Source organism: Canis lupus, chromosome X (assembly GCF_048164855.1).
Source record: "Canis lupus baileyi chromosome X, mCanLup2.hap1, whole genome shotgun sequence".
NCBI lineage: Eukaryota > Metazoa > Chordata > Mammalia > Carnivora > Canidae > Canis > Canis lupus.
Window position 1 is genome coordinate 36,434,236 of NC_132876.1, and position 20,435 is coordinate 36,454,670.

Genomic DNA, 20,435 nt, shown 5'->3' on the forward strand with positions numbered 1-20,435 from the left:
AATTCCAACCTCTCTCCATTGCCTCCGCTCTTGGGGGAAGAGTAGCCCCCTAGCTTCAGTGCTAGAAGGTATTTCTGGCTACAGGCAGCAATAACCTGGTGTTTCCAGTGACAGTTCAACTTTTATCTCTTGATGCATTCCTAGCAATCAACCTAGTCATAGTTGCAAAGGAACGAGGTATTCCTGCTTTTTTCTCAGGGAACTGAAGTCATGCCAATATCACCTAGGCTCACTCATCATCAGGAAGGTATAAATGTTGAAAGAAAAGGCCAATGTATTTTGCCATCCCAGGTTTCAGGTGTGGAGGAACAAAATGGCTTAGTATAGTGACTCTGACTACAGAGGTAACCAAAGCCATTTGGAATAGAGGTAAATTAAAATGCTACATGACTGAAGAGCAGAGGCTTGTAAGGCCCATTTTGGCATCAGGAACAGGTAATACAATGCCCACAAATACTGATGATGCTCAATACATATCTGTTGAATGTAGAGGTAGCTACTAAGTATTGGGGATAAAACCATTGACAAGATAGACATGGTTCAGGCACCTGGGTGGCTTAGCGGGTGAGCATCTGCCTTTGGCTCAGGTCGTAATCCCAGGGTCTGGGATCAAGTCCCACATCCGGCTCCCCATGGGGAGCCAGTTTCTCTCTCTGCCTATGTCTCTGCCTCTCTCTTTGTGTCCCTCATGAATAAATCAGTAAAATCTTAAAAAAAAAAACAAAGATAGAGTTGATATTTTCTGTTCTGGGGGAACTTGGAGTCTGGTGTAAATAAGATAGTAATGAGGGTACATGAGCCATCTGAGGTTCCTTCTCAGGTAAGGAAGGTAGGATAATTTGAGAGTGCAGTTATTCTGCTCACAAAGGATCAGTGTTGTTGATATTGTTTTGTTTACACCTCTTAATTATTTTTCCTCTGGTTTTGTAGTCTTTGGGTACATGCAGAATAAATCAGAAGAATTTTCTGATTGTATGTTTTTGAACTTAATTTACAGGACACTATTTAATTTTCAAAGAAAATGAAGTGAAGTGGTATATTTTCCTGTCAAGTGATGCAAGGGCAAAAAAGACACGTGACATACTAGCCAACATTTAATAAATTTAATAAATTAATAGGAAGTATCACAAAAACTTGGAATGGATAACATACAGGAACCACAAATAAGACAACACTTTGCAACCACTCACAAAAAGTGCCACTTGATGAAGGAGATTTACAGGAAATAATATAAGGCAGTCTGTTGCACGTGTCTTAAACAGATATACATATATAATAGTACATCAAAATGATTTGTTTGACAGTAAATTCACCACGTTTACATTTATCACATAGACTTTTTTTTAAAACATTTACAAAAGTTTGAAGATTTAACATTGAACTGTAAGATTTATATCCAAATGAGTATATTTGTTTCATACCAAACTGCACAGAACTTACGAATAGCACACAATTTGAGAATAATTACTGTGTTGGGTACTATTAAGTACTACTACTTGATGACATAAGAATTATTAACAAATGTGCTATAAGCTATAATCATTCAACTTATTGCTAGTGCTTTTGAAAATCTGTGGTTTATATTTTATTTCTTTGTAAAACATGTGCTATGAGCTTGCCCTGATAGTTAAGAAAAGAAATGAGATGTTTCCAATTTTCTCTAATACTCACAATTCTTCAGATCTGAATGTGTAGTCATTTTAAGGACTGCTGAAGGATTTTCTTCAGTCCTTTTTATATCACCTACTCTGCCTTGCATTAATACAAATCGATGGATTCATGCAACATACATGGCATACATGCAGGACACCATCTGTATGTGCAGAACTCATGCTCAATGCATGCTGTGTGTCTTCAGACATCTTCGTTTCAGTAGGAATTAGATCATCTCATTCAATTTCATATAATTGTTTTAGCATGCAATTCAACAGAGCTAACAGGCAGGTAGACTTTACTTTCATGGTATATTTGGGCATGCTCAAGCAATTGACTGACATTTGGCAGTGTTGTTAATCAAGTAGAGACTGTATGAGTTTCCCCGAATACAGCAGCTCTCCCACTGCCCCTGTGGCAGACGGTTGGATTTATCTATGCTGTGTGTTGAGAACATAGACCAGGGGGTTTTTGAAATTCAGATTCTGCCTTCAACAATTTCAAGATATTGAGAAGCACACACTCAGGTGTGTAAGTAACTGTCAGGCATAAGAGATAGCATCATGAATTCTTCGGAAATTGGTCCACAGTTGTGTGAAATGGACACACATGGAAATAGTGGAAACACTTGGATACTCGGCACACAGCATAGACTTCGTGGTCTGACTTTAGTGATGCTTGAAAACCTTTCAAGGTTAACAAACTAGTTAAATGGTACTGAATTCTTAGAGCAGCAGGCCCACGAATGAAACGATGGCCAACACTGATTGTGACACAACACTATATTTTAACAAAGATCTTAAACTTCTGGCACGTAATTGTAGTACAATGAAGAGCTTGCCACTTTCACAAATTAGCTGCAGCCTTTTCCTGCACTAGAGAGTTTGGAAGGATCTGAAAATGAGATAAATTTTGTTTAAAATCCAAATGGAAACTCTGTATTTCTGTTTTTCCCAGAGTTCAGTACAAGCTTGTTTTTAATTACTGTTTTTTCACATTCTAAGGGCCTAATTCTGTAGTCCTTAATCAAGTAAAACTTCCAAGGTTTTGATCATCTATGCTTCCAGCACAAGTTTTACTCAAAAATGGACTGCGAAATTGGGTCCTATAGATAGAGGTACCATAATTACGAAAATATTTTAATAAGGCTCAAAATGCTAATTTCACTTTGTGTGTAGCACACGAATTTCCAGGATCCTGAGATCAAAACCCAATTGATGTTGAATCCTGGATTGGGAAATAACTCTGGGATCCTGTTCCCCAGTTTAATCACAGGATTAGGTATTTACTAAGGACCAGAATGAAAACACTAATTCCAGTTTGCTTGTCGTTATAATCAGAATTTGAACATTGTCCTTAAGAAGTGAAAAGCTATTGGTGTATATATCTCGTATCATCCTTCCACTTCTGTAGTCCTGGTTAACCAGCTGCTATGTTAAAATACCACTATGTTTGGGGACGGACATTGCAGTAAAATACCAACACGACATTCCGACAATGTCAAATTTTGCCCCTATATGTGACAACGAGGCTAAGTTCTACCTTTGACTCCCTAATGTGTGTGATAGGGTATCAGAAGGCAGAACCTATCTTACTGTGTTTATGTGTGTAGATGAGCAGAGCAAGAATTTAAAGTGTATATTTACTGTTAACCCAGAAAAGGATTCCACTGTATTTGTTAATTTTGGTGTGGTTGAAATATAAACCACTGTCACGTGCATCATTCTGGTCTCCTGCAAATGCCACCTGAGATGAACATTTCCTTATGCACAAAAGAAAGAAAGAGAGAATGAAAGAAAGAGGGAGGAGGAGGGAAGGAAACAGGAAGGAAGGGGAAGCAGAAACATCAACATTTTATGCATCGAATAATCAAAATAAGTTATTCTCAATCTACTATAAACAGTAAATATAGAACCCTAAATCTCACTATTGTGTGCATGATTGTAAAGTACAGGGTTGCAAAGCTATATACAAAACATTTTTTATGAGACGATGATATTTACATTAGTTATGACGGCCGGGAGAATTCTAGGACCTTTTCCTACATTTGGAGCTTTACCGTAGGAAAAGACTATGCTGCTTACACGCTGCTGATCCTTTCACTAACCACACTGGAGGGATTAACTGGTAGCTCCAAATTCTCCACCTGCATCTCTATACCGGGCTCCTTGTCATTAGCTTTCTTAAGCACCGGTTCGTTGGTGTGCCGGTAAATGTTAACATTGAGCTCCCTTCCGGACAAAGCGGTAGCAGCCACTCTGGGCATCTGTCTCACGGGAGGCTTCTTTTCTGGCTTATAATTGCAGCGCAAATAGTTAGAGAAAGCCCTGCGGTAAATTTTGTTGAAAAGCGTGTACACCAGAGGATTGATTCCCGAACAGACATAGCCAATCCAAACAAACACGTTCAGAAGCTTTTCCATGAGCTTTTGGTTACAGGCCTTCCCGCACAGAACCGACAGAATATTGGTAATGAAAAACGGGCACCACATGACCAGAAACACAAAGAAAACAATGCCAAGGACTTTCGACGCTTTCCGTTCGTTGTTGATGGCTTGCATGGTGCCCCTGGGACGTCGCTCTTTCTTCTTTCTTCGGCGTGGGTTCGAATCTTGGTTTGGGTTGGCAGAGTTCTCTTCCTCCGTGCCGTTCCTCCTGCAGCACTTCAGAAAGTCCAGGTTTATTCTGGGCGGTTCCTCGACGTGGCCGTGCAGTAACATCAGGGCTTGACGGCGAAGAACGTGGATGGTCAGGCAGTATGTGATCACCATGATCGTCAACGGTATGAAGAAAGCGACGAAGGACCCAATGAGAACGAAGTTTGGGTCGTTCAGCACGCATGTGGTGTTGTTGACGAACACTTTCTCTTCATCTCTCAGTCCGATCACTGGGATGGGAACGGACACACCTAAAGGAACAAAGAGAAGAAGGTAGGGGCATTGTTACAGCACACGGAAAGGCTGAACAGGCCTGTGCAGTGGCATACATTCGATGGCATTTTACTGAAAAGTCAGAGCTGCTATTTGTTGAAAGCTATTCATGGCATGTGTTGAGAGTCACAGGAGAGAGCATTCCTGACCTCAGGAAATGACAATTTCTTTCATGCTAGGGATGCCTTCTTCCCAAAGTTCTGTAGGAAGCGAAGAATTCCCCTTATTGCTCGTGTGTGAGAGTGGATTGTGTCTGCTGTGTTTCATTTCTGGGTCCTAGAATTGGCCTGGCTCACAGGGAGCACTCAATAAATCGTTGTTGAATGGATGAATACGTTACATCTCTTAGTCTGAGTGAGTTTTTAGCTGACAGCATCATTCTCGACTCCCTCCTTTCCTGAGGAAAGAGGCTAAGAGGAGGAAATTTGATGTGTGAGCCTTATGGAGCCACAGCCCCGGAGCTCTGGCTACTGGAGGTGGAGAGGACAGTGTGGCCCTCAGCGGTACTGCAGAGACTAGATCTGACCGCTATGCAGGAATAATGATGCATATGCAGAAACTGAGTGAGAGGACTCTTTTTAGCAAGAGTATTTTGTGAGTTGCTGGGCATAAACAACCTCATTTCAAGGGCAAGAGACAGAGTAGAATGCAGAGTTGAGAGAGATGCAGTCTCCCCCTTTCTGTGTGGAGTTTTGAGCATTTGTTGTTTTTTTAAGAATACTGAGAGCTAGTCCTTGTAGGCTGTACCTCCATTAATAAAGAAGCTCACTGGTAGAAAATAGCAACAAGGAGGTGGGAATGGAAGGGGCTCTTGTGGCTCAGTCTCCGTGAAAAACCTGGAAATTTTCAGAATTCACTCTGATAGATCTTGAAGAGATCCGGCATCAGTAAGTAGGGATAATTTGCAAGTAAAGTTCAAATTTTTATGTTAACTTATTCTCTCTTGTGTCCCCAGGAAGTTGAAGCCTGGGAAAAGTCAGATTGAACTTTTAGGAATCTACCAGAGATTATTATTCAGAAATCCTGGGCTGGCGGATGTTCACATTGAATTGTAAGCGGAGAGAGAAGTGCTCGCCTACAGGTTGTTGCTGGCTTTAGGGAACACATAGAGAGCTGTGACAAATCTGAAACTGAAAATCCCTTGTTACAGACATAGCCTTAATACCCTAGGTCAGGGAGAGAGTTTGGGCTGGATGATCAAGAGGGAAAAATGGTCAATGGCTCTTTGCTAGACCCTGCTGAAGATGTTGACTGTTATTTACTCTCTGGGAAGACATGAGTAAGAGACAGTGTTTGGAAAGTGATCTGTAAGCCTTCTTCCTGAGACATGGAATTTCTGAAATGACTGGCCTTTTTTTCTAGAGAAAGAGACCAAGTGATGGTGTGAGAAGCAGTAATGTGGCAAGCCTCCTTGGGGTACTAGTACATGCTCAAAGCTCTGAGCCGAGGTGTGCCATTAAGGAAAGTCAGATAGGCCGTGAAAAGCAGAAGACCCTGCCCGCAAAACACATCCTCAGGTAATGCTGTGAGAGATCCAGAGGAAGACGCTGAACTCTGCATGGGGAGGAGCAATGTTTATTAGAAGATAATTTTCACCAAGTTTGATGAAACTGCTTGGAGAAATTTCAACAGGCATTTTGGAGTACAGAGTACAACAGAACCCCACAGGTTACATTCATTTCTTTTTCTTTCTTTCTTTCTCTCTTTCTTTCTTTCTTCTTTCTTTCTTTCTTTCTTTCTTTCTTTCTTTCTTTCTTTCTTTCTTTCTTTCTTTCTTTCTTTTTCTTTTAGGATTTTGCTTGACACAGAGACAGAGAGAGCAGAAGCAAAGGGAGCCACAGGGGGAGAAGGAGAAGCAGGCTTCCTGCATAGCAGGGCTCAATTCCAGGACTCCGAGATCATGACCTGAGCTGAAGGCAGACGTTTAACTGACTGAGTCACCCAAGCACCCCAACATTTCTTAAGTTACAAAAAGGCAGAGAAGAAGGCTGCCAGCTTGTAACGTTAGAACCTTTGTTTCAAAAGTCACAAATAGAAGGGAGTCTTTAGAAAGAGTGTAGATCAGGCTTGCCAGAGGGAAGTCAGTACTGTGTTATCTTCAGTGAAATGTTTTAGTGAAGGGTTAGGCTGTAGGAAGTTTTCTGGAGTTAAGGAAGTAAATAGAGAATTAAGAGAAAAGGGAAGGGTTTCTTCAAAACATAATTTACAAGAGAAAATAATTGGAGTGAGAACCTATAGGTTAAGAGAGACCTAAAATACCCATGAAGCAATTATAATATGTGGCCCTTCTTGGAATTTTGATGCCAACAAACTTTGAAAAACATTCAAGACACAGCTGGAAATTTTGAATAATGACTGGCTTTTTGATGAGATTAAATAATTACCATTTATTAATTTTTAAGAGAGATGTTGATATTGTGGTTATGCAGAAAAATAGCATTTATATTTTAAACATACATACTGAGATATTTATACAGTATTATGATGTCTGGAGTTTAGTTCAAAATAATATGAGAAAGAGGGGAATCCCTGGGTGGCTCAGCGGTTTAGCCTCTGCCTTGGCCCAGGGCGTGATCCTGGAGTCCCAGGATCAAGTCCCGCATTGGACTCCCTGCATGGAACCTGCTTCTCCCTCTGCCTGTGTCTCTGCTCTCTCTCTCTCTCTCACTCTGTGTCTCCCATGAATAAATAAATAAAATCTTTAAAAACAAAACAAAACAAAATAATATGAGAAGGAGAAGTAGATGGAAGTATGAATGAAATAAGACAGTCTGGGGATCCCTGGGTGGCGCAGCAGTTTGGCGCCTGCCTTTGGCCCAGGGCGAGATCCTGGAGACCCGGGATCGAATCCCACGTCGAGCTCCCGGTGCATGGAGCCTGCTTCTCCCTCTGCCTGTGTCTCTGCCTCTCTCTCTCTCTCTCTGTGACTATCATAAATAAATAAATTTAAAAAAAAAAAAAAAAAAAGAAATAAGACAGTCTGTAAATTGATAAATCTTAGAGCTGGATGATGAATACATGGGTCTTTATTATGTAATTGTACCTACTTTTGTAATCTTCGAAAGCCTCCATAACAAAAGTCTAATAATGTTTTGAAAGTTAAAAAGAAAAAGAGAAGACATAAAGGTCCTTTCTGAAGTAGGCGATGAAATCATTATTAGATATCAGATCATAAAGTTCTCCAAGACTTACTGGCACTGTTGACCTCAGAAGTGATTACTTTAGAGCAACAAACTTGGAGTTCTGAGTAGAAACACTCACCACTTTGATATAATTGTAGGAAAGAAGGCTATTTTCTGCCAAAGTGCTGGTAGAAAGACGTATACTTTCTCAGAATCCTATAGCAAGACCAGAGAGGGGTGTAGGGGAACTCCTTCCCTTCCAACCTCTCCCCCTCTCCCATTCCCCAGCAATGTGGGAACTAGAGACTTGGTCTGGGGAAATTGTATTCACTCTGGAGGAATCCTGATAAGTTAGAAAAGTCTACACTCAGGAAACAAGTGCTGGACTGGAGATTCTGCAGAGAACTACAATCTTTTAGAACTACCTGAAGTCTCTGGGGAAGGCCTTTACACACTGACCAGAAGAGTGGAGACCAGCTCTGCAGTGGTATTAGCTTGTTTCTGTTAAAAGATTTATTCACTTTCCTAAGGGACTCTAGGGCCTAAAAATAGGCCTGTGTCAAAGGATAAAAAAGACTGACTCTAGATGAACTGAAGCTGTTATCAGATATGTGAATCCAATTTTATTCATGGAACCTATTTGTATAATTTTATGTACATTGAGTAGAGTGATTCCAAAGCTGCCTTTTACTGAGTCATTCTTATGTTCCAGGCACTGAGCCATGCATATCAGTGATATTATAGATGTAAACTACATTATCTCAATTTGGTTAAAGACTCTGTAACACAGATTTTAGCAAAGTAGCTTAACCCCTTTACCAAATTTATGGCATTATTAGTTTTCCTTTTATTATTTTTAAAAGAAACCACGAATGCAATCAACAAAACAAGAAGAAACTCAAGATTTTTCAACAATATCTGGAAATTATAAAAAATTGCAACAAATGAAGCAGCATTAATAAAAATATATATTGCATGGTTATCTTGTTTAATACTTAAAATAATTAAAAGTATGTGTTAACAGTTCTCAAAGTGTTATTTGAGGACTCTGGGGGCTGCTGAGGGTCTTTTAGATGGTTTGCTAGATTTCTTTTTTCTAACTATTTATCTTTAAAACTGTGTTTTCTTCATAAATTTCAACCTAAACAACACATTACAAATTGAATGCTGGTACAAATATGAGAATTCAACTATCTTTCTATAAACTTAAACATCAAAGAGATTTTCAAAAGTGTAAAATATGGTTTTCATAAAAATGTTATTTAGGCTAACATTAAATGGGTTTATTCTTGTTATTTAAAATGAAGCAATTCATAGTTTAAATGTTTCTCAGTTTTAATTTCAAATACAATAAATATCAATAAATATAATCCATAGAAACAAAAACTTTTTGGGGTCTTCAATTATTTTGAAGAGTATAAAGGGGTCCTGATACCATTGAGTTTGAGAACTGCTATTCTATGTTAATCAACAAAGTTATTTCAACCCTGGAGAGTTAAGTTCAGCAAATAAGTAAAGTCTTCCTTAGTATTTTAAATTTGTCAAGCAGTGGAAATTCAGGAGATATTATAATGTCAGATAAATATAAAACAACATCAATAAGAGCAACAAACTACATGCACTATCTTATTCATTCTTGTAAAAATTCTGAAAGGCAATGGTATTTGGTGAAGTTAACTTCAGAAAAGTTAAGTAATTTTAATAAGTATAATTGGAGCAATCTTTGATATTTTTGAAGCCTTTGAGTTGGCCAAAGAGAAAGAGTGAAAATGAACTATCATAGAAGATACCAGGTACATTATAACAATCACAGTAATAATAATTACCTTTTATTGAGTGCTTCCTATTTGTCATACACGGAGACAAGTATTTTTTGATTATTATATATTTTCACATATTATCTTAATCCAGACAAAAAATATAGAAAGAAGGAATTATTAACTAGAATCACTTAATCTTTCTGAAATTAAGTTCAATGAATCTTTATCAGTCTTCTTTAGAATTTTAGAAACAGCATAAATAAGTTATAATTCACATTCTGCTGAAAATATAAAGTACTACTTCAACCAATAAGTAGTCATTTTGCATGCATTATCTCATTTAGTTCTCAAAAAACCCTAAAAAGTGGTTATTTATTAAGATTACTTAAACTCAGAGAGACAAAAATACTTTCAGTAAACATATAGGGTTAGCACTTTAGAAACATTTAATTCACAAACAGTTATAGTTTAAGTCTTTATTGAAATTATCATGTGTTACTACTACTATGACTACGACTACTATTATGACTATGACCACTACTGCTACTGCCACTATTGCTACTCCTATTATTCATTGAGTACTCACTGACTCTGGTACTTTATCTGCATCACATATTTTACATGCATTATCTCATTCCAGCCTCATAAAAACCATAAAATAACTTGATAAGTTTATTTACTTCAAATAAGGCAAGTAAATCCAGAAAATATATAAAGATGTTCCCATTGTTTCTAAAGCCTCGAATTCAAGCAACACAGATCAATTCTCTTCAAGCTATCAGAGAATAATTACCACATGCCAATGATTCTTAGATGCACATTTCTTTCAGATTTCAATGTTTTTGAAAGCATGATGCGTCTTACAACTGAAAGTCTCTTACAATCACTGTTGGCCAGCCCCCAGTCACCATATAGGTGTCACTGCCAGTACATGTGTGAACCTGTTCTCAAAAACTTCTTTTGATCTCTTCTAGTAAGATCAAAATTATCAGCAGTAAAATTTACAAAATGGTATCAGTGCCATGGTAGTAATTCAGTGTAAATAAAGAATTATGTCAAAACAGGCAATGGGATAGAATGTTCTGAAGTCATCCTCAACAGTGTCAAATGCCATAGAGAGACCTAGAATTAAAAACATTTCCTCTGTCTTTGAAAATGAGGAGGTCACTGGTGATTACAGAGAGAACAATTATAGTGGAGTAGTGAAGACAGGAAACAGATTGCCAAGAAATAAATAATAAATGGTGATACAAAGGAGGAGAGAGAGAGTATAGATTAAATTTCCTGGAACAAATTGGCTAACATCAAAGAGTAAACATTCTTCTAAACTGCAGGGCTATCTTTAATAATACAACATTATACTAAACCGAAGGGCAATCTCAGAGGTATCTCTTTTTATGAGTTGTTTTTCATGGAAATAATTGTTTTGCAGACACTTAGGAGGACCCCACAATGTCAAGCTGACATGCATGGTCCCTTGCCTCATGGAGTAATAAGTGAGTCTTTTGCACATGGGAGCTGATACCAGAAGACAAAGGAACTATGTCCATAGAAGAACATAGAAACCTCTGGTTTCAGGTGATAAAGCTTGACAGAGTTGTGGAGAGCAGCACTGTGCATGCTTTAGCAAATACATCAGTGCGATGTTTGTGTAGTGAGAATGTGAAGAAAGAGTCAGGTTCAGAGTCAACTTTGAACTTCAAGTGGTTGTTAGGTCTAAGAAGAATAGGGACATAGTCATGTGTGAATAAGGGATAGTGATTGCAGTAGTAGGGGTAAGAAGAACTCAAATGACTTTGAGGGAAATTGAACTAAAAGAAGACTATAAACAAGGAAAGCAAGAGAAGATAGCCCATGAGCCATCAAGAGGAATGCTTAGGGTTGTAAGATATACTTGGAAGAGAATCTGTGAAGAGGTGGGTGGGGAAGATCCCTGTAGGTCCTAGTAACTACAACATTGCTGAGGGCATGAGGAAGTAAAATTGGAGGTATGCTGAAATATGACCACATTACTACCAAGAGGTAGTAGGACATGCCACCCCAAAATATGCCTTTTTGGAATAAAGATTATTTTGAGTTAATTATTTTGAGAAATTGCAAACATGGGGGAAGCTCTGAAAACAAAGTAGAAGTTACCCCTTTTTAAGAGAAATTTGCATTCATAAAGGAAATCTCCCTATGTAAGGGTTTTTCTTTCTGTACCAGGAAGAGGATGACTAAATAATGAGAAAATCTTATTAATGGAGAAGGCATCCACTGAAATCTGCATAACAAACCTTACTCTTGTTTATTGTGCTTTTCCTAGTAATCTCCCATAACTGGTCTCCCCCCACCCAAAATCTTTCTTTGTTGTTAGTTGAAGATGGTATTTAAGGTGATGGCTTGCACCATCTGGAGAAGTTACTCAGTTTTTTGAGATGTTTCTCATTTATACAGGAAGTAGCTACGTGTTATTAAATGCTTGTTTCTCACTTGTTAATCTGTCTTCTATTACTTGGGATCTAAGCTAAGACTTGAGAAAAGTAGATGGAAAATTATTTTTCCTTCTATACTTCACTCACAAGCTAATAATGTTCATGAAGACTAAGATTATATTCAATATTATTAAAATTAATAATGTGCTTACACATTAAAGATGAAAGCTAATAGAGTGGAAGAACTTAAAGATACAAAAAAGAAAGGTAAGAGGTGATGGAATAAGGTCCCTGAGGAGGCAAAGTCAAACAATTGGAAGAATTACACTGGGAATTAAGAATGGCTTTGATTTTCTATCAGATGATAGTATGAATGGGTGGTAGAAATTATCAAGGCATACAGAAAAAGGTAAAAGAGGGAGAAATGAGAAATAACTAGTAGATGGCAAAAGAGCAGAATTGTTAACTTGATGCACAAAATGATTTAAGTGGACATTTGTTGATTCTGTGAAGCCATGAGAAATGGAGAGTGAATGCAGATAGGTGAATGCAGACAGTAAACTTTTCTTAAAAATAAAATCAGTTGAATATTCTTATATGCTATTGGGAAAATATTCAGGAGAGAGAGTTTGGACATTCAGGGGAAAAAATGATAATGGTCAATGGAACAAGGCTCTGAGAACTTGAGAAAAAATGGACTGCTGGGTCCCCAGGCAGAAAGTGTAGACTTGGGGAGAAGGCAGCCTCAGTTCTCTTATAACATGTAAGAAAGATATGAGAGGGAAAGAAGACAATCTAAATCAAGGGAGAAGTAGAAGGGACTAACGGAAATAAACCTACTTTTGAGATATTTAAGAAGTTCCATTTACAAGACATGGTTATTGGATATGGCATTTGAGGGAGAAGGAAGAGTCAATAAGTAATTGCAAGTTTTGAGTTTGTGTCCTTAGGTAGATGGGGTTGCCATTGGGGCATAAGAACATAGGTGAAAGAGCAAGATTGTGGCAGGGATGGTGATGGACTCTGGATTGTGTTATGTTAGAAGGGCTTGTTGAGGATCAATATGAAATTCTATGTGAATATAGGTGTTTGGAACTTAGGAGACAGGTGTGAGCTGGGAGCATGACTTTTCTTATAAGGGGAAATTAAAAGGACAAGATCTTTTAAAGAAAACGTTTGTAGAAAGAAGAAGTAACAGAAGAAAATCTAGGGCAAGGGTTCCACACCTTTTTACAAGTATAAACCTCCTCTCAGAATAATGTTTTTCAATGGATAAAATAACACAGAGGATTGCAAAGGAAAAATTATTTTGACATTCTGCTATCAAACATTAAAGACAAACTTTAGAAACAGTAATATATATGCTGTTTGATTAACACATTAAGTATCAAGTTCTAGTGGTGGATCTAATAGCTACTCAAATTTTTTTCTTAAAGATTTTATATATTTATTTATGAGAGACACACACAGAGAGAGAGAGAGAGAGAGAGAGAGAGAGAGAGGCAGAGACACAGGCAGAGGGAAAAGCAGGCTCCATGCAGGGAGCTTGACGTGGGACTCGATCCCGGGTCTCCAGGATCACGCCCTGGGATGAAGGCGGCGTTAAACTGCTGAGCCACCCGGGCTGCCTGCTACTCAAATTTTTAAATAGTGATCAGCATTTATCATATGCCAAGTTATCTGCCAGAACCGAATATGATTTTTAATTATCTGTGATTCCTATTGGTGATGATAATACAAGTACTGCAAATTACTATTTGGTTTATTGCCTACATTTGTAATTGGAGTAAACCCCAAATCTCAGTTATCAGTTATTTAAAATAAAGATGTTAATTTTTTTCAACATCGGAATTTACAAATTCCCAGTTACAGTCATGATGCAGTAGCTAGTATCAAAATTAGACTTACCTTCCTACTATAAAGAAATATAAAGATGGGCAAGAAAAGATTATCATTTTCTAATAATGGTGGAGTAGCTTATAGAAGACCAACATTCCTTCTAATAAAGATCATAAATTGTGAGCAAAATTTTAAAATCCCAACATTTGAAGGTACATAAAGGTAAGCGAAAAGCATGTATAACTTATAGAAGACTCAGCCACTGAATGAGGGAAACATGTTTGAGTTTCCAAATTTATCTCTCTTCTCTTGAGGGCATTCTCCAGCATGGAGGTTAGATCTCAAAGCAGAAAGTTATAGTCTAGGGGTGCCAGGGTGTTGCAGTCAGTTGGGCATCCATCTCTTGGTTTCAGCTGAGGTTGTGGTCTTCAGGTCATGAGATTGGGCCTCATGTTGGGCTCCAAACTGGGCTTGGAGTCTGCTTGAGAGTCTCTCTCCCTCTCCCTCTTGCCCCTCCCACTCATGTTCTCTTTCTCTGTCTCTCAAATAAATAAAGAAAGCTACAGTCTAATTGAACTGAGGAGTAAGAGAATAGTATTAAGATCTGCCAGAACAGTTAAGATTTGAAGACTGCAGTCAGAGAAAGGACAAACCATAGGGAGGAAGGGTCTTAAAATTTCTGTAAAATGTTCCTTCCATTTCTTTCTTGACACCTGAATCCTTTATGTGTGAGACTCCTAGGTATCCATGGAGCAAGCAACATTTTAAAGGACAAAAGTATTTAATAGAGATTTCAATAGTTGTCTATTGCAGAGAAAACAAAGTTGGGAGTTTGCATCACACCATTAGAAACACTTAGTAAATACCTTGGCCTTTCATTTATATTCAAGAGGAGCATATCTTAGGAAAAAAAGCTGGTTTCTTAGGACTAAAAGATTTGCCCTAGAACTGAAAACAAGAGCTTTTAAAACCCACAGCCCATCATAAAAAACATAAACAATGCTTCTATAAGAGTGTATTTAGAAAATTACTATATATACAAAGAAACAGAAAAATGTGATCCATTTTAGAGGAAAATAAGTAAATAGAAACAGACCCACACATGATCCAGATACTGAAATGAACAGACAAAGGCTTTAACTGGGATAAATATGTTAATAATTTACCAGAAAAGATAGATATGTGGTGGTAGACATGGGAATTTCAGGATAGATGTGGAAACTAAAGAAAAGAGGAAATCCTGCAACTAAAAAATTCATTACTTAAAATTAAGAAAACACATCTCATGGGATTAATAGTAGAAACAATGATCATTGAGCTTCAAGAAGGTCAATACATATCATTTAAACTTAAGCACAATGAAAAAAAGATTTTTAAAAATTGGACTCCTGTTTGTAGCCATGATAGAGTTACCATTCTGCCAAAAATAAGTATAAAACTGGACAGAATATATATATACTGAATATATATATACTGTTTTCAAGCATTTGGAAGTAATTTGTATAGGGCTGTGCTTTTTAAGATAAAGGAAACACACGAGATAGTGTTATATTCACCCTCTCCCTCTCTATCTGGAGATAATTTCTTGACTGTGGCACAAAGAAGGGAAGCCCAAGCAGGGATTGGCTATCCTGTTAAACTAATGAAGCAAAGATCAGAGTTCAGGATTACCCAAACACCTGGAATTTTCTGGGCAAGGCGTAAGAGAAGAGAGAATCATGCAGAAAGGGAGACCAAGAAGTATTTGTAACCACATCCTTCAGGTACATAGTTGAGAGCTAGGTTACACAGTGAGATTCCATAAGGCCTAGAAATGAGTGGCAGCGATGAGGACAAGAGCAGAACAAATATACTAGAAGTTATGCAGTCCTAGAAGTTGGAGTCTGGCCCAACCAGAATGAAGAGACCATATTAACCCATCACTAACATCTTGAGGATTCAGTGAAACAAAAGAAAGCATATACTTAGCAATAAGGATCATGTCCTTAAAAGATGCACCATAATAAAACCTAAAACCAAACCTCAGTAGGACCAAGAAATACAGAAGGAAATTCAGAGCATGCCAGACTGAAATTCAATACTCTTTAAAAGAAAACAACACCTTCTAGACTCTGTCATGTATCATCTACAGTGCCCTTTATAAAATAAAAAATAGACATGAAGAAATAGGAAATTATGGTAGTAATCACAAAAAAACAATCAATGAAAACAAACTTGCTATACCACTTACTTTTGGAATTATCAGAGAAGAATTTGCAGCAACTATTACAAAATAAAGATCTTGAAGGACTTAAAGCCAAGTATAGTCCTATTGAATGAAGAGATGCTAGCTTTTGGCAGAGAAATGTAAATTATAAAAAAGAATGGGAATGGAAATTTTGGAACTATGAGGTAAAATATATGAATGAAAAATAAACTGGACAAGTTTTGCAGGTGATTGGAAATGGCAGAAAAAAAGAACTACAAACTTAAAGACACAAAAATTCACTAGAAGAGGTTGAGGGAGCTAAGATGGCAGCATAGTAGGAGGACCCTAGACTTGCCTCATCTCTTGAACACGGCTAGATAACTATCAAATCATTCTGAATACTCAAGAAATTGACCTGAGGACTGACAGAACAAAATGCACAATTGGAGGAGAGAAAGGCCACATGGAGGAAGGTAGGAAGTGCAAAGACATGGTTTGGAGGAAAAATGAATCACAGGTGCTGTGGAAGGGAGGGAGCCATGGTTGTGGAGAAAGGCAAGAGAGAGGGGAGCACACAGGGATATCCACAAGGAGAACACTTCCTCAAAGCTACTGACTAGGAAAATGAGAAGGACTAATTTTTGTGAATTTTTACAACCAGCAGGGCTCAAAGGCTGGAGTTTTAGAGGTCAGCAGGCTTGGCCAGGATAGAGCCCTGAGGGTGCTGCCCTACTCCAGGAGAGAAGGCAGGTCAGCAACCCTGGGGCAGATGGCACAATCTGAGGATCACCTAAGGGGTATGGAGAGAGACTCTTCGCTCTTCTTGGGGTGCATCTGTGAGAGAAGTATTCACAGAGACGTAACTCTGGGAATAAAGGAGCCAGTGGCACCATTTCCCTCCTCTGCCCCTCAGGATAGGGGCAGAGACACCTGCTGAAAGCTTCTAACCTTGACATAGGCTCTTTAGCCAGCTTGCTCCAAATCTCACACCACCTACACTCTAGCATGACTGGCCTTCTTGGTCAAGCCTGTATTTTTCCCAGCATAGCAGGACCTTCCCCCAGGAGACCAGTTCTGGCCCCCACAACAGCACATTCCTAAAGTTTGGAGTTTGAAAAGTTAGCTGGCTTGGCTGGGATAGAGCCCAAAGGGCACTGCACTGCTCCAGGCAGGCAAGCAACTTGGAGACAAACTGCTTGAAGACAACCATATGAAAAATGCCTGGGAGGCATGAGGGGAAATTATTTGCTCTTCTGGCAGTTTGTTCCTGAGAGCAGCAAGAAAACACTCCCCTCTCTGGGAAAAAGGAGCTGGTTATGGCCCCTCAGCATAAATCAACTTCAGTAAACAGCACTGGACCAACACTGGTTGCCTAACTTGCATATGCCAAACCCTGTCCCCTGTATTCTACTGGTACTGCTTTTCTCAGGCAAGTGTACCTAAGGATGAGCATAGCAGACCCCTTACCCAGAAGACCAGCACAAACTCCTACACTCACTGTGTCTTCTAACCATAACTGCAAGGCTTTAGTTCTAGTGGAAGTAGCCTCAGGTCTCATTTAACAAGCAGACCAGAACATGCCTAGTTAAAACTTGCCACACCCTAGTTGACGTCCAAACGCTGCCCACCTCAGGCAAGGGTAGCCTCTGAAGACAACTGACCTGAGGGAAAGAGCAGCCAAAACAGCATCAGAGTACACGCAGCACACACCAGAGACACTTCCTGAAACCCCAGTCCCTGGACATTTTATGACCTCTTCATAAAGCCACTACTCTCAAGAGTAGGAAACAAAATAGGATTTTCTAACAGAGAAGAAGACAGAGACTTAGACAAAATGCCAAGAGAGGCTCATCTCATAAGAAAGAACAAGAAAAGATCATAGCCAGAGATCTATTTGAAACAGATATAAGTAATATGCCTGCTCAAGAATTTAAAGCAACAACATAAGGATACTGGGTGGGCTTGAGAGAAGCATGGAAGACATCAGGGAGGCCTTTACTACAGAGATAGAGTTAAAAAACAGTAAGAATTAAAAATACAATAACCAAGATTTGAAATTGCCTGAATGTAATGATCACAAGGATAAAAGAAGTGGAGGAATGAAGAAGTGATATAGAAGATAGAATAATGGGTGTACCTAGGTGGCTTAGTCAGTTAACTGTCTGCCTTTGGCTCAGGTCATACTCCCAGAATCCTGTGATTGAGCTCCACATCGGGATCCCTGCTTAGTGTGGAGTCTACCTTTCCCTCTCCATCTACTTCTCCCTCTCTATTTACCTCTCCTCCCATTCATGATCTCTCTTACTCTGAAAGAAAGAAAGAAAGAAAAAAAGAAAAAAGAAAGAAAGAGAAAGAAAGAAAGAAGAAAGAAAGAAAGAAAGAAAGAAAGAAAGAAAGAAAGAAGAAAATCTTAATTAAAAAAGGAAGATAGAATAATGGAAAATAATGAAGTTGAACAAAAGAGAGAAAGAAGAATTATAGATCATGAGACTAGACTTAAGGAACTCAGTGGTTTAATCACACATAATAGCATTTGTATCATAGGAGTCCTAAAAGAAGAAGAGAGAGAAAAAGGGGCAGAAGGTTTATTTGAGGAAATAATAGCTGAAAATTTTCCTAGTGTGGGGAAGGAAACAGGCATCTAAGTCCAGGAGGCATGGTGAACTCCCATCAAAATCAACAAAAGTAGGCCAACACCAAGACATACTGTAGTTAAATTTGCAAAAATATAGTGTTAAAGAAAAAACTTAAAAGCAGCAAGACAAAAGAAGTTCTTAACTTAAAAGTAACGACCCACAAGGCTAGCCACAGATCTCTCCACAAAATTTAACAAGCCAAAAGGGAGTGGCATGATATATTCAATGTGCTGAATGGGAAAAAATTAACAGTCCAAAGTACTCTATCCAACAAGGCTATAGTTCAGAATCAGAGAAATAAAGAGTTCCCTGGACAAATAAAAACTAAAGGAGTTTGTGACCACTAAACCAGACCTGCAAGAAATATTTTTTAAAGCTTTATTTATGTATTTGAGAGAGACAGAGAGACAGAGAGAGAGAAAGAGAGGGAGAGAGAAAGAGAGGGTAGGGGGAGGGAAAGGGAGAAGAAGAGAGAATCTCCAGCAGACTCCCTGACACTGGGCTCAATCCCATGACCCTGGGATCATGGCCTGAACTGAAACCAAGAGTTGGACACTCAACCAACTGAGCTACCCTGGCACCCTTGCAAGAAATATTAAAGAGGACTCTTTGAGTGGGAAAGAAAGACCAAAATGGGGACACCTGGATGGCTCAGTGGTTTAGCCCTTGCCTTCAGCTCAGGGCGTGATCCTGGAGTCCCAGGATTGAGTCCCACGTTGGGCTCCCTGCATGGAGCTTGTTTCTCCCTCTGCCTGTGTTTCTACCTCTTTCTCTCTGTGTCTCATGAATAAATAAAAATAAAATAAAATAAAAAAAGACCAAAATAACAAGGACTAGAAAGGAACTGAGAAAATCTCCAATAACAACTACAAAATGAGCAATAAAATGGTACTAAATGCATATCTATTAATAATCACTCTGAATGTAAATGGACTAAATGCTCCAATCAAAAGACATATGGTGTCAGAATGGATTAAAAAAAAGGCCCATTGATGTGCTGTCTTCAAGAAACTCATTTTAGACCTAAGGACACCTGCAGATTGAAAGTGAGGGGATGGAGAAACATTAGTCATGCAAATGGAAGTCAAAAGAATCAGACACACTGGATTTAAACCAAAGACTGAAACAACAGATGAAGAATGGCACTATATCATAATAAAAGGGATTATCTAACAAAAAGATCTAAAAATTGTAAATGCATATCCATCCAACATGGGAGCACCCAAATATATAAATTGATTAATAACAAACAGAAAGGAACTCATTGATAATAATACCATAATAGTAAGGGTCTTTAACACCCCACCTAGAGCAGTGGACAGATCCTCTAAACAGAAAATCAACAAGGAAACAATGACTTTCAATGACAAACTGGACCAGATGGATTTAACAGATATTTTCAGAACATTTCATCCTAAAGCAGCAGAATACACATTTTTTTCAAGTACACCTGGGACATTCTTCAGACAGATCACACACTAGGTCACAGATTAGGCCTCAACAAGGACAAAAAGATTTAGATCACACCATGGATCTTTTCCCGCCGCGATGTTATGAAGCTGGATGTCAACCACAAGAAAAAATTTGGAAGGACCACAAATATTTGGGGGTTAAACAACATGCTACTAAAAGAATGATTGGATCTGTCAGGAAACCAAAGAAGAAACAAAAAAATACATGGAAACAAATGAAAATGAAAACATGACAGTCCATGGGCAGCCCGGGTGGCTCAGCGGTTTAGCGCCGCCTTCAGCCCAGGGCGTGACCCTGGAGACTCGGGATCGAGTCCCACATCAGGCACCCTGCGAGGAGCCTGCTTCTCCCTCTGCTTGTGTCTCTGCCTCTCTTTCTCTCTGTGTCTCTCATGAATAAATAAATAAAATCTTAAAAAAAA

The 20,435-nt window shown here is 38.6% G+C and overlaps 1 protein-coding gene and 1 long non-coding RNA gene across 2 annotated transcripts in view; one reads left to right on the forward strand and one right to left on the reverse strand.

The window, feature by feature from the left end:
• Window positions 1–1,088: 1,088 nt before the first annotated feature.
• Window positions 1,089–20,435, reverse strand: part of HTR2C (5-hydroxytryptamine receptor 2C) — a 302,228-nt gene continuing 282,881 nt past the window's right edge. Inside the window, exon 6 of the mRNA XM_072815412.1 lies at window positions 1,089–4,560. Within this exon, the coding sequence (XP_072671513.1) occupies window positions 3,734–4,560 (827 nt within the window). The 3' untranslated portion in view covers window positions 1,089–3,733. The remainder of the gene's footprint in view (window positions 4,561–20,435) is intronic.
• Window positions 3,477–8,730, forward strand: LOC140627276 (uncharacterized). Its single transcript, XR_012026102.1, has 2 exons — window positions 3,477–4,582; window positions 5,538–8,730. It is a non-coding gene; the product is annotated as an uncharacterized lncRNA (long non-coding RNA).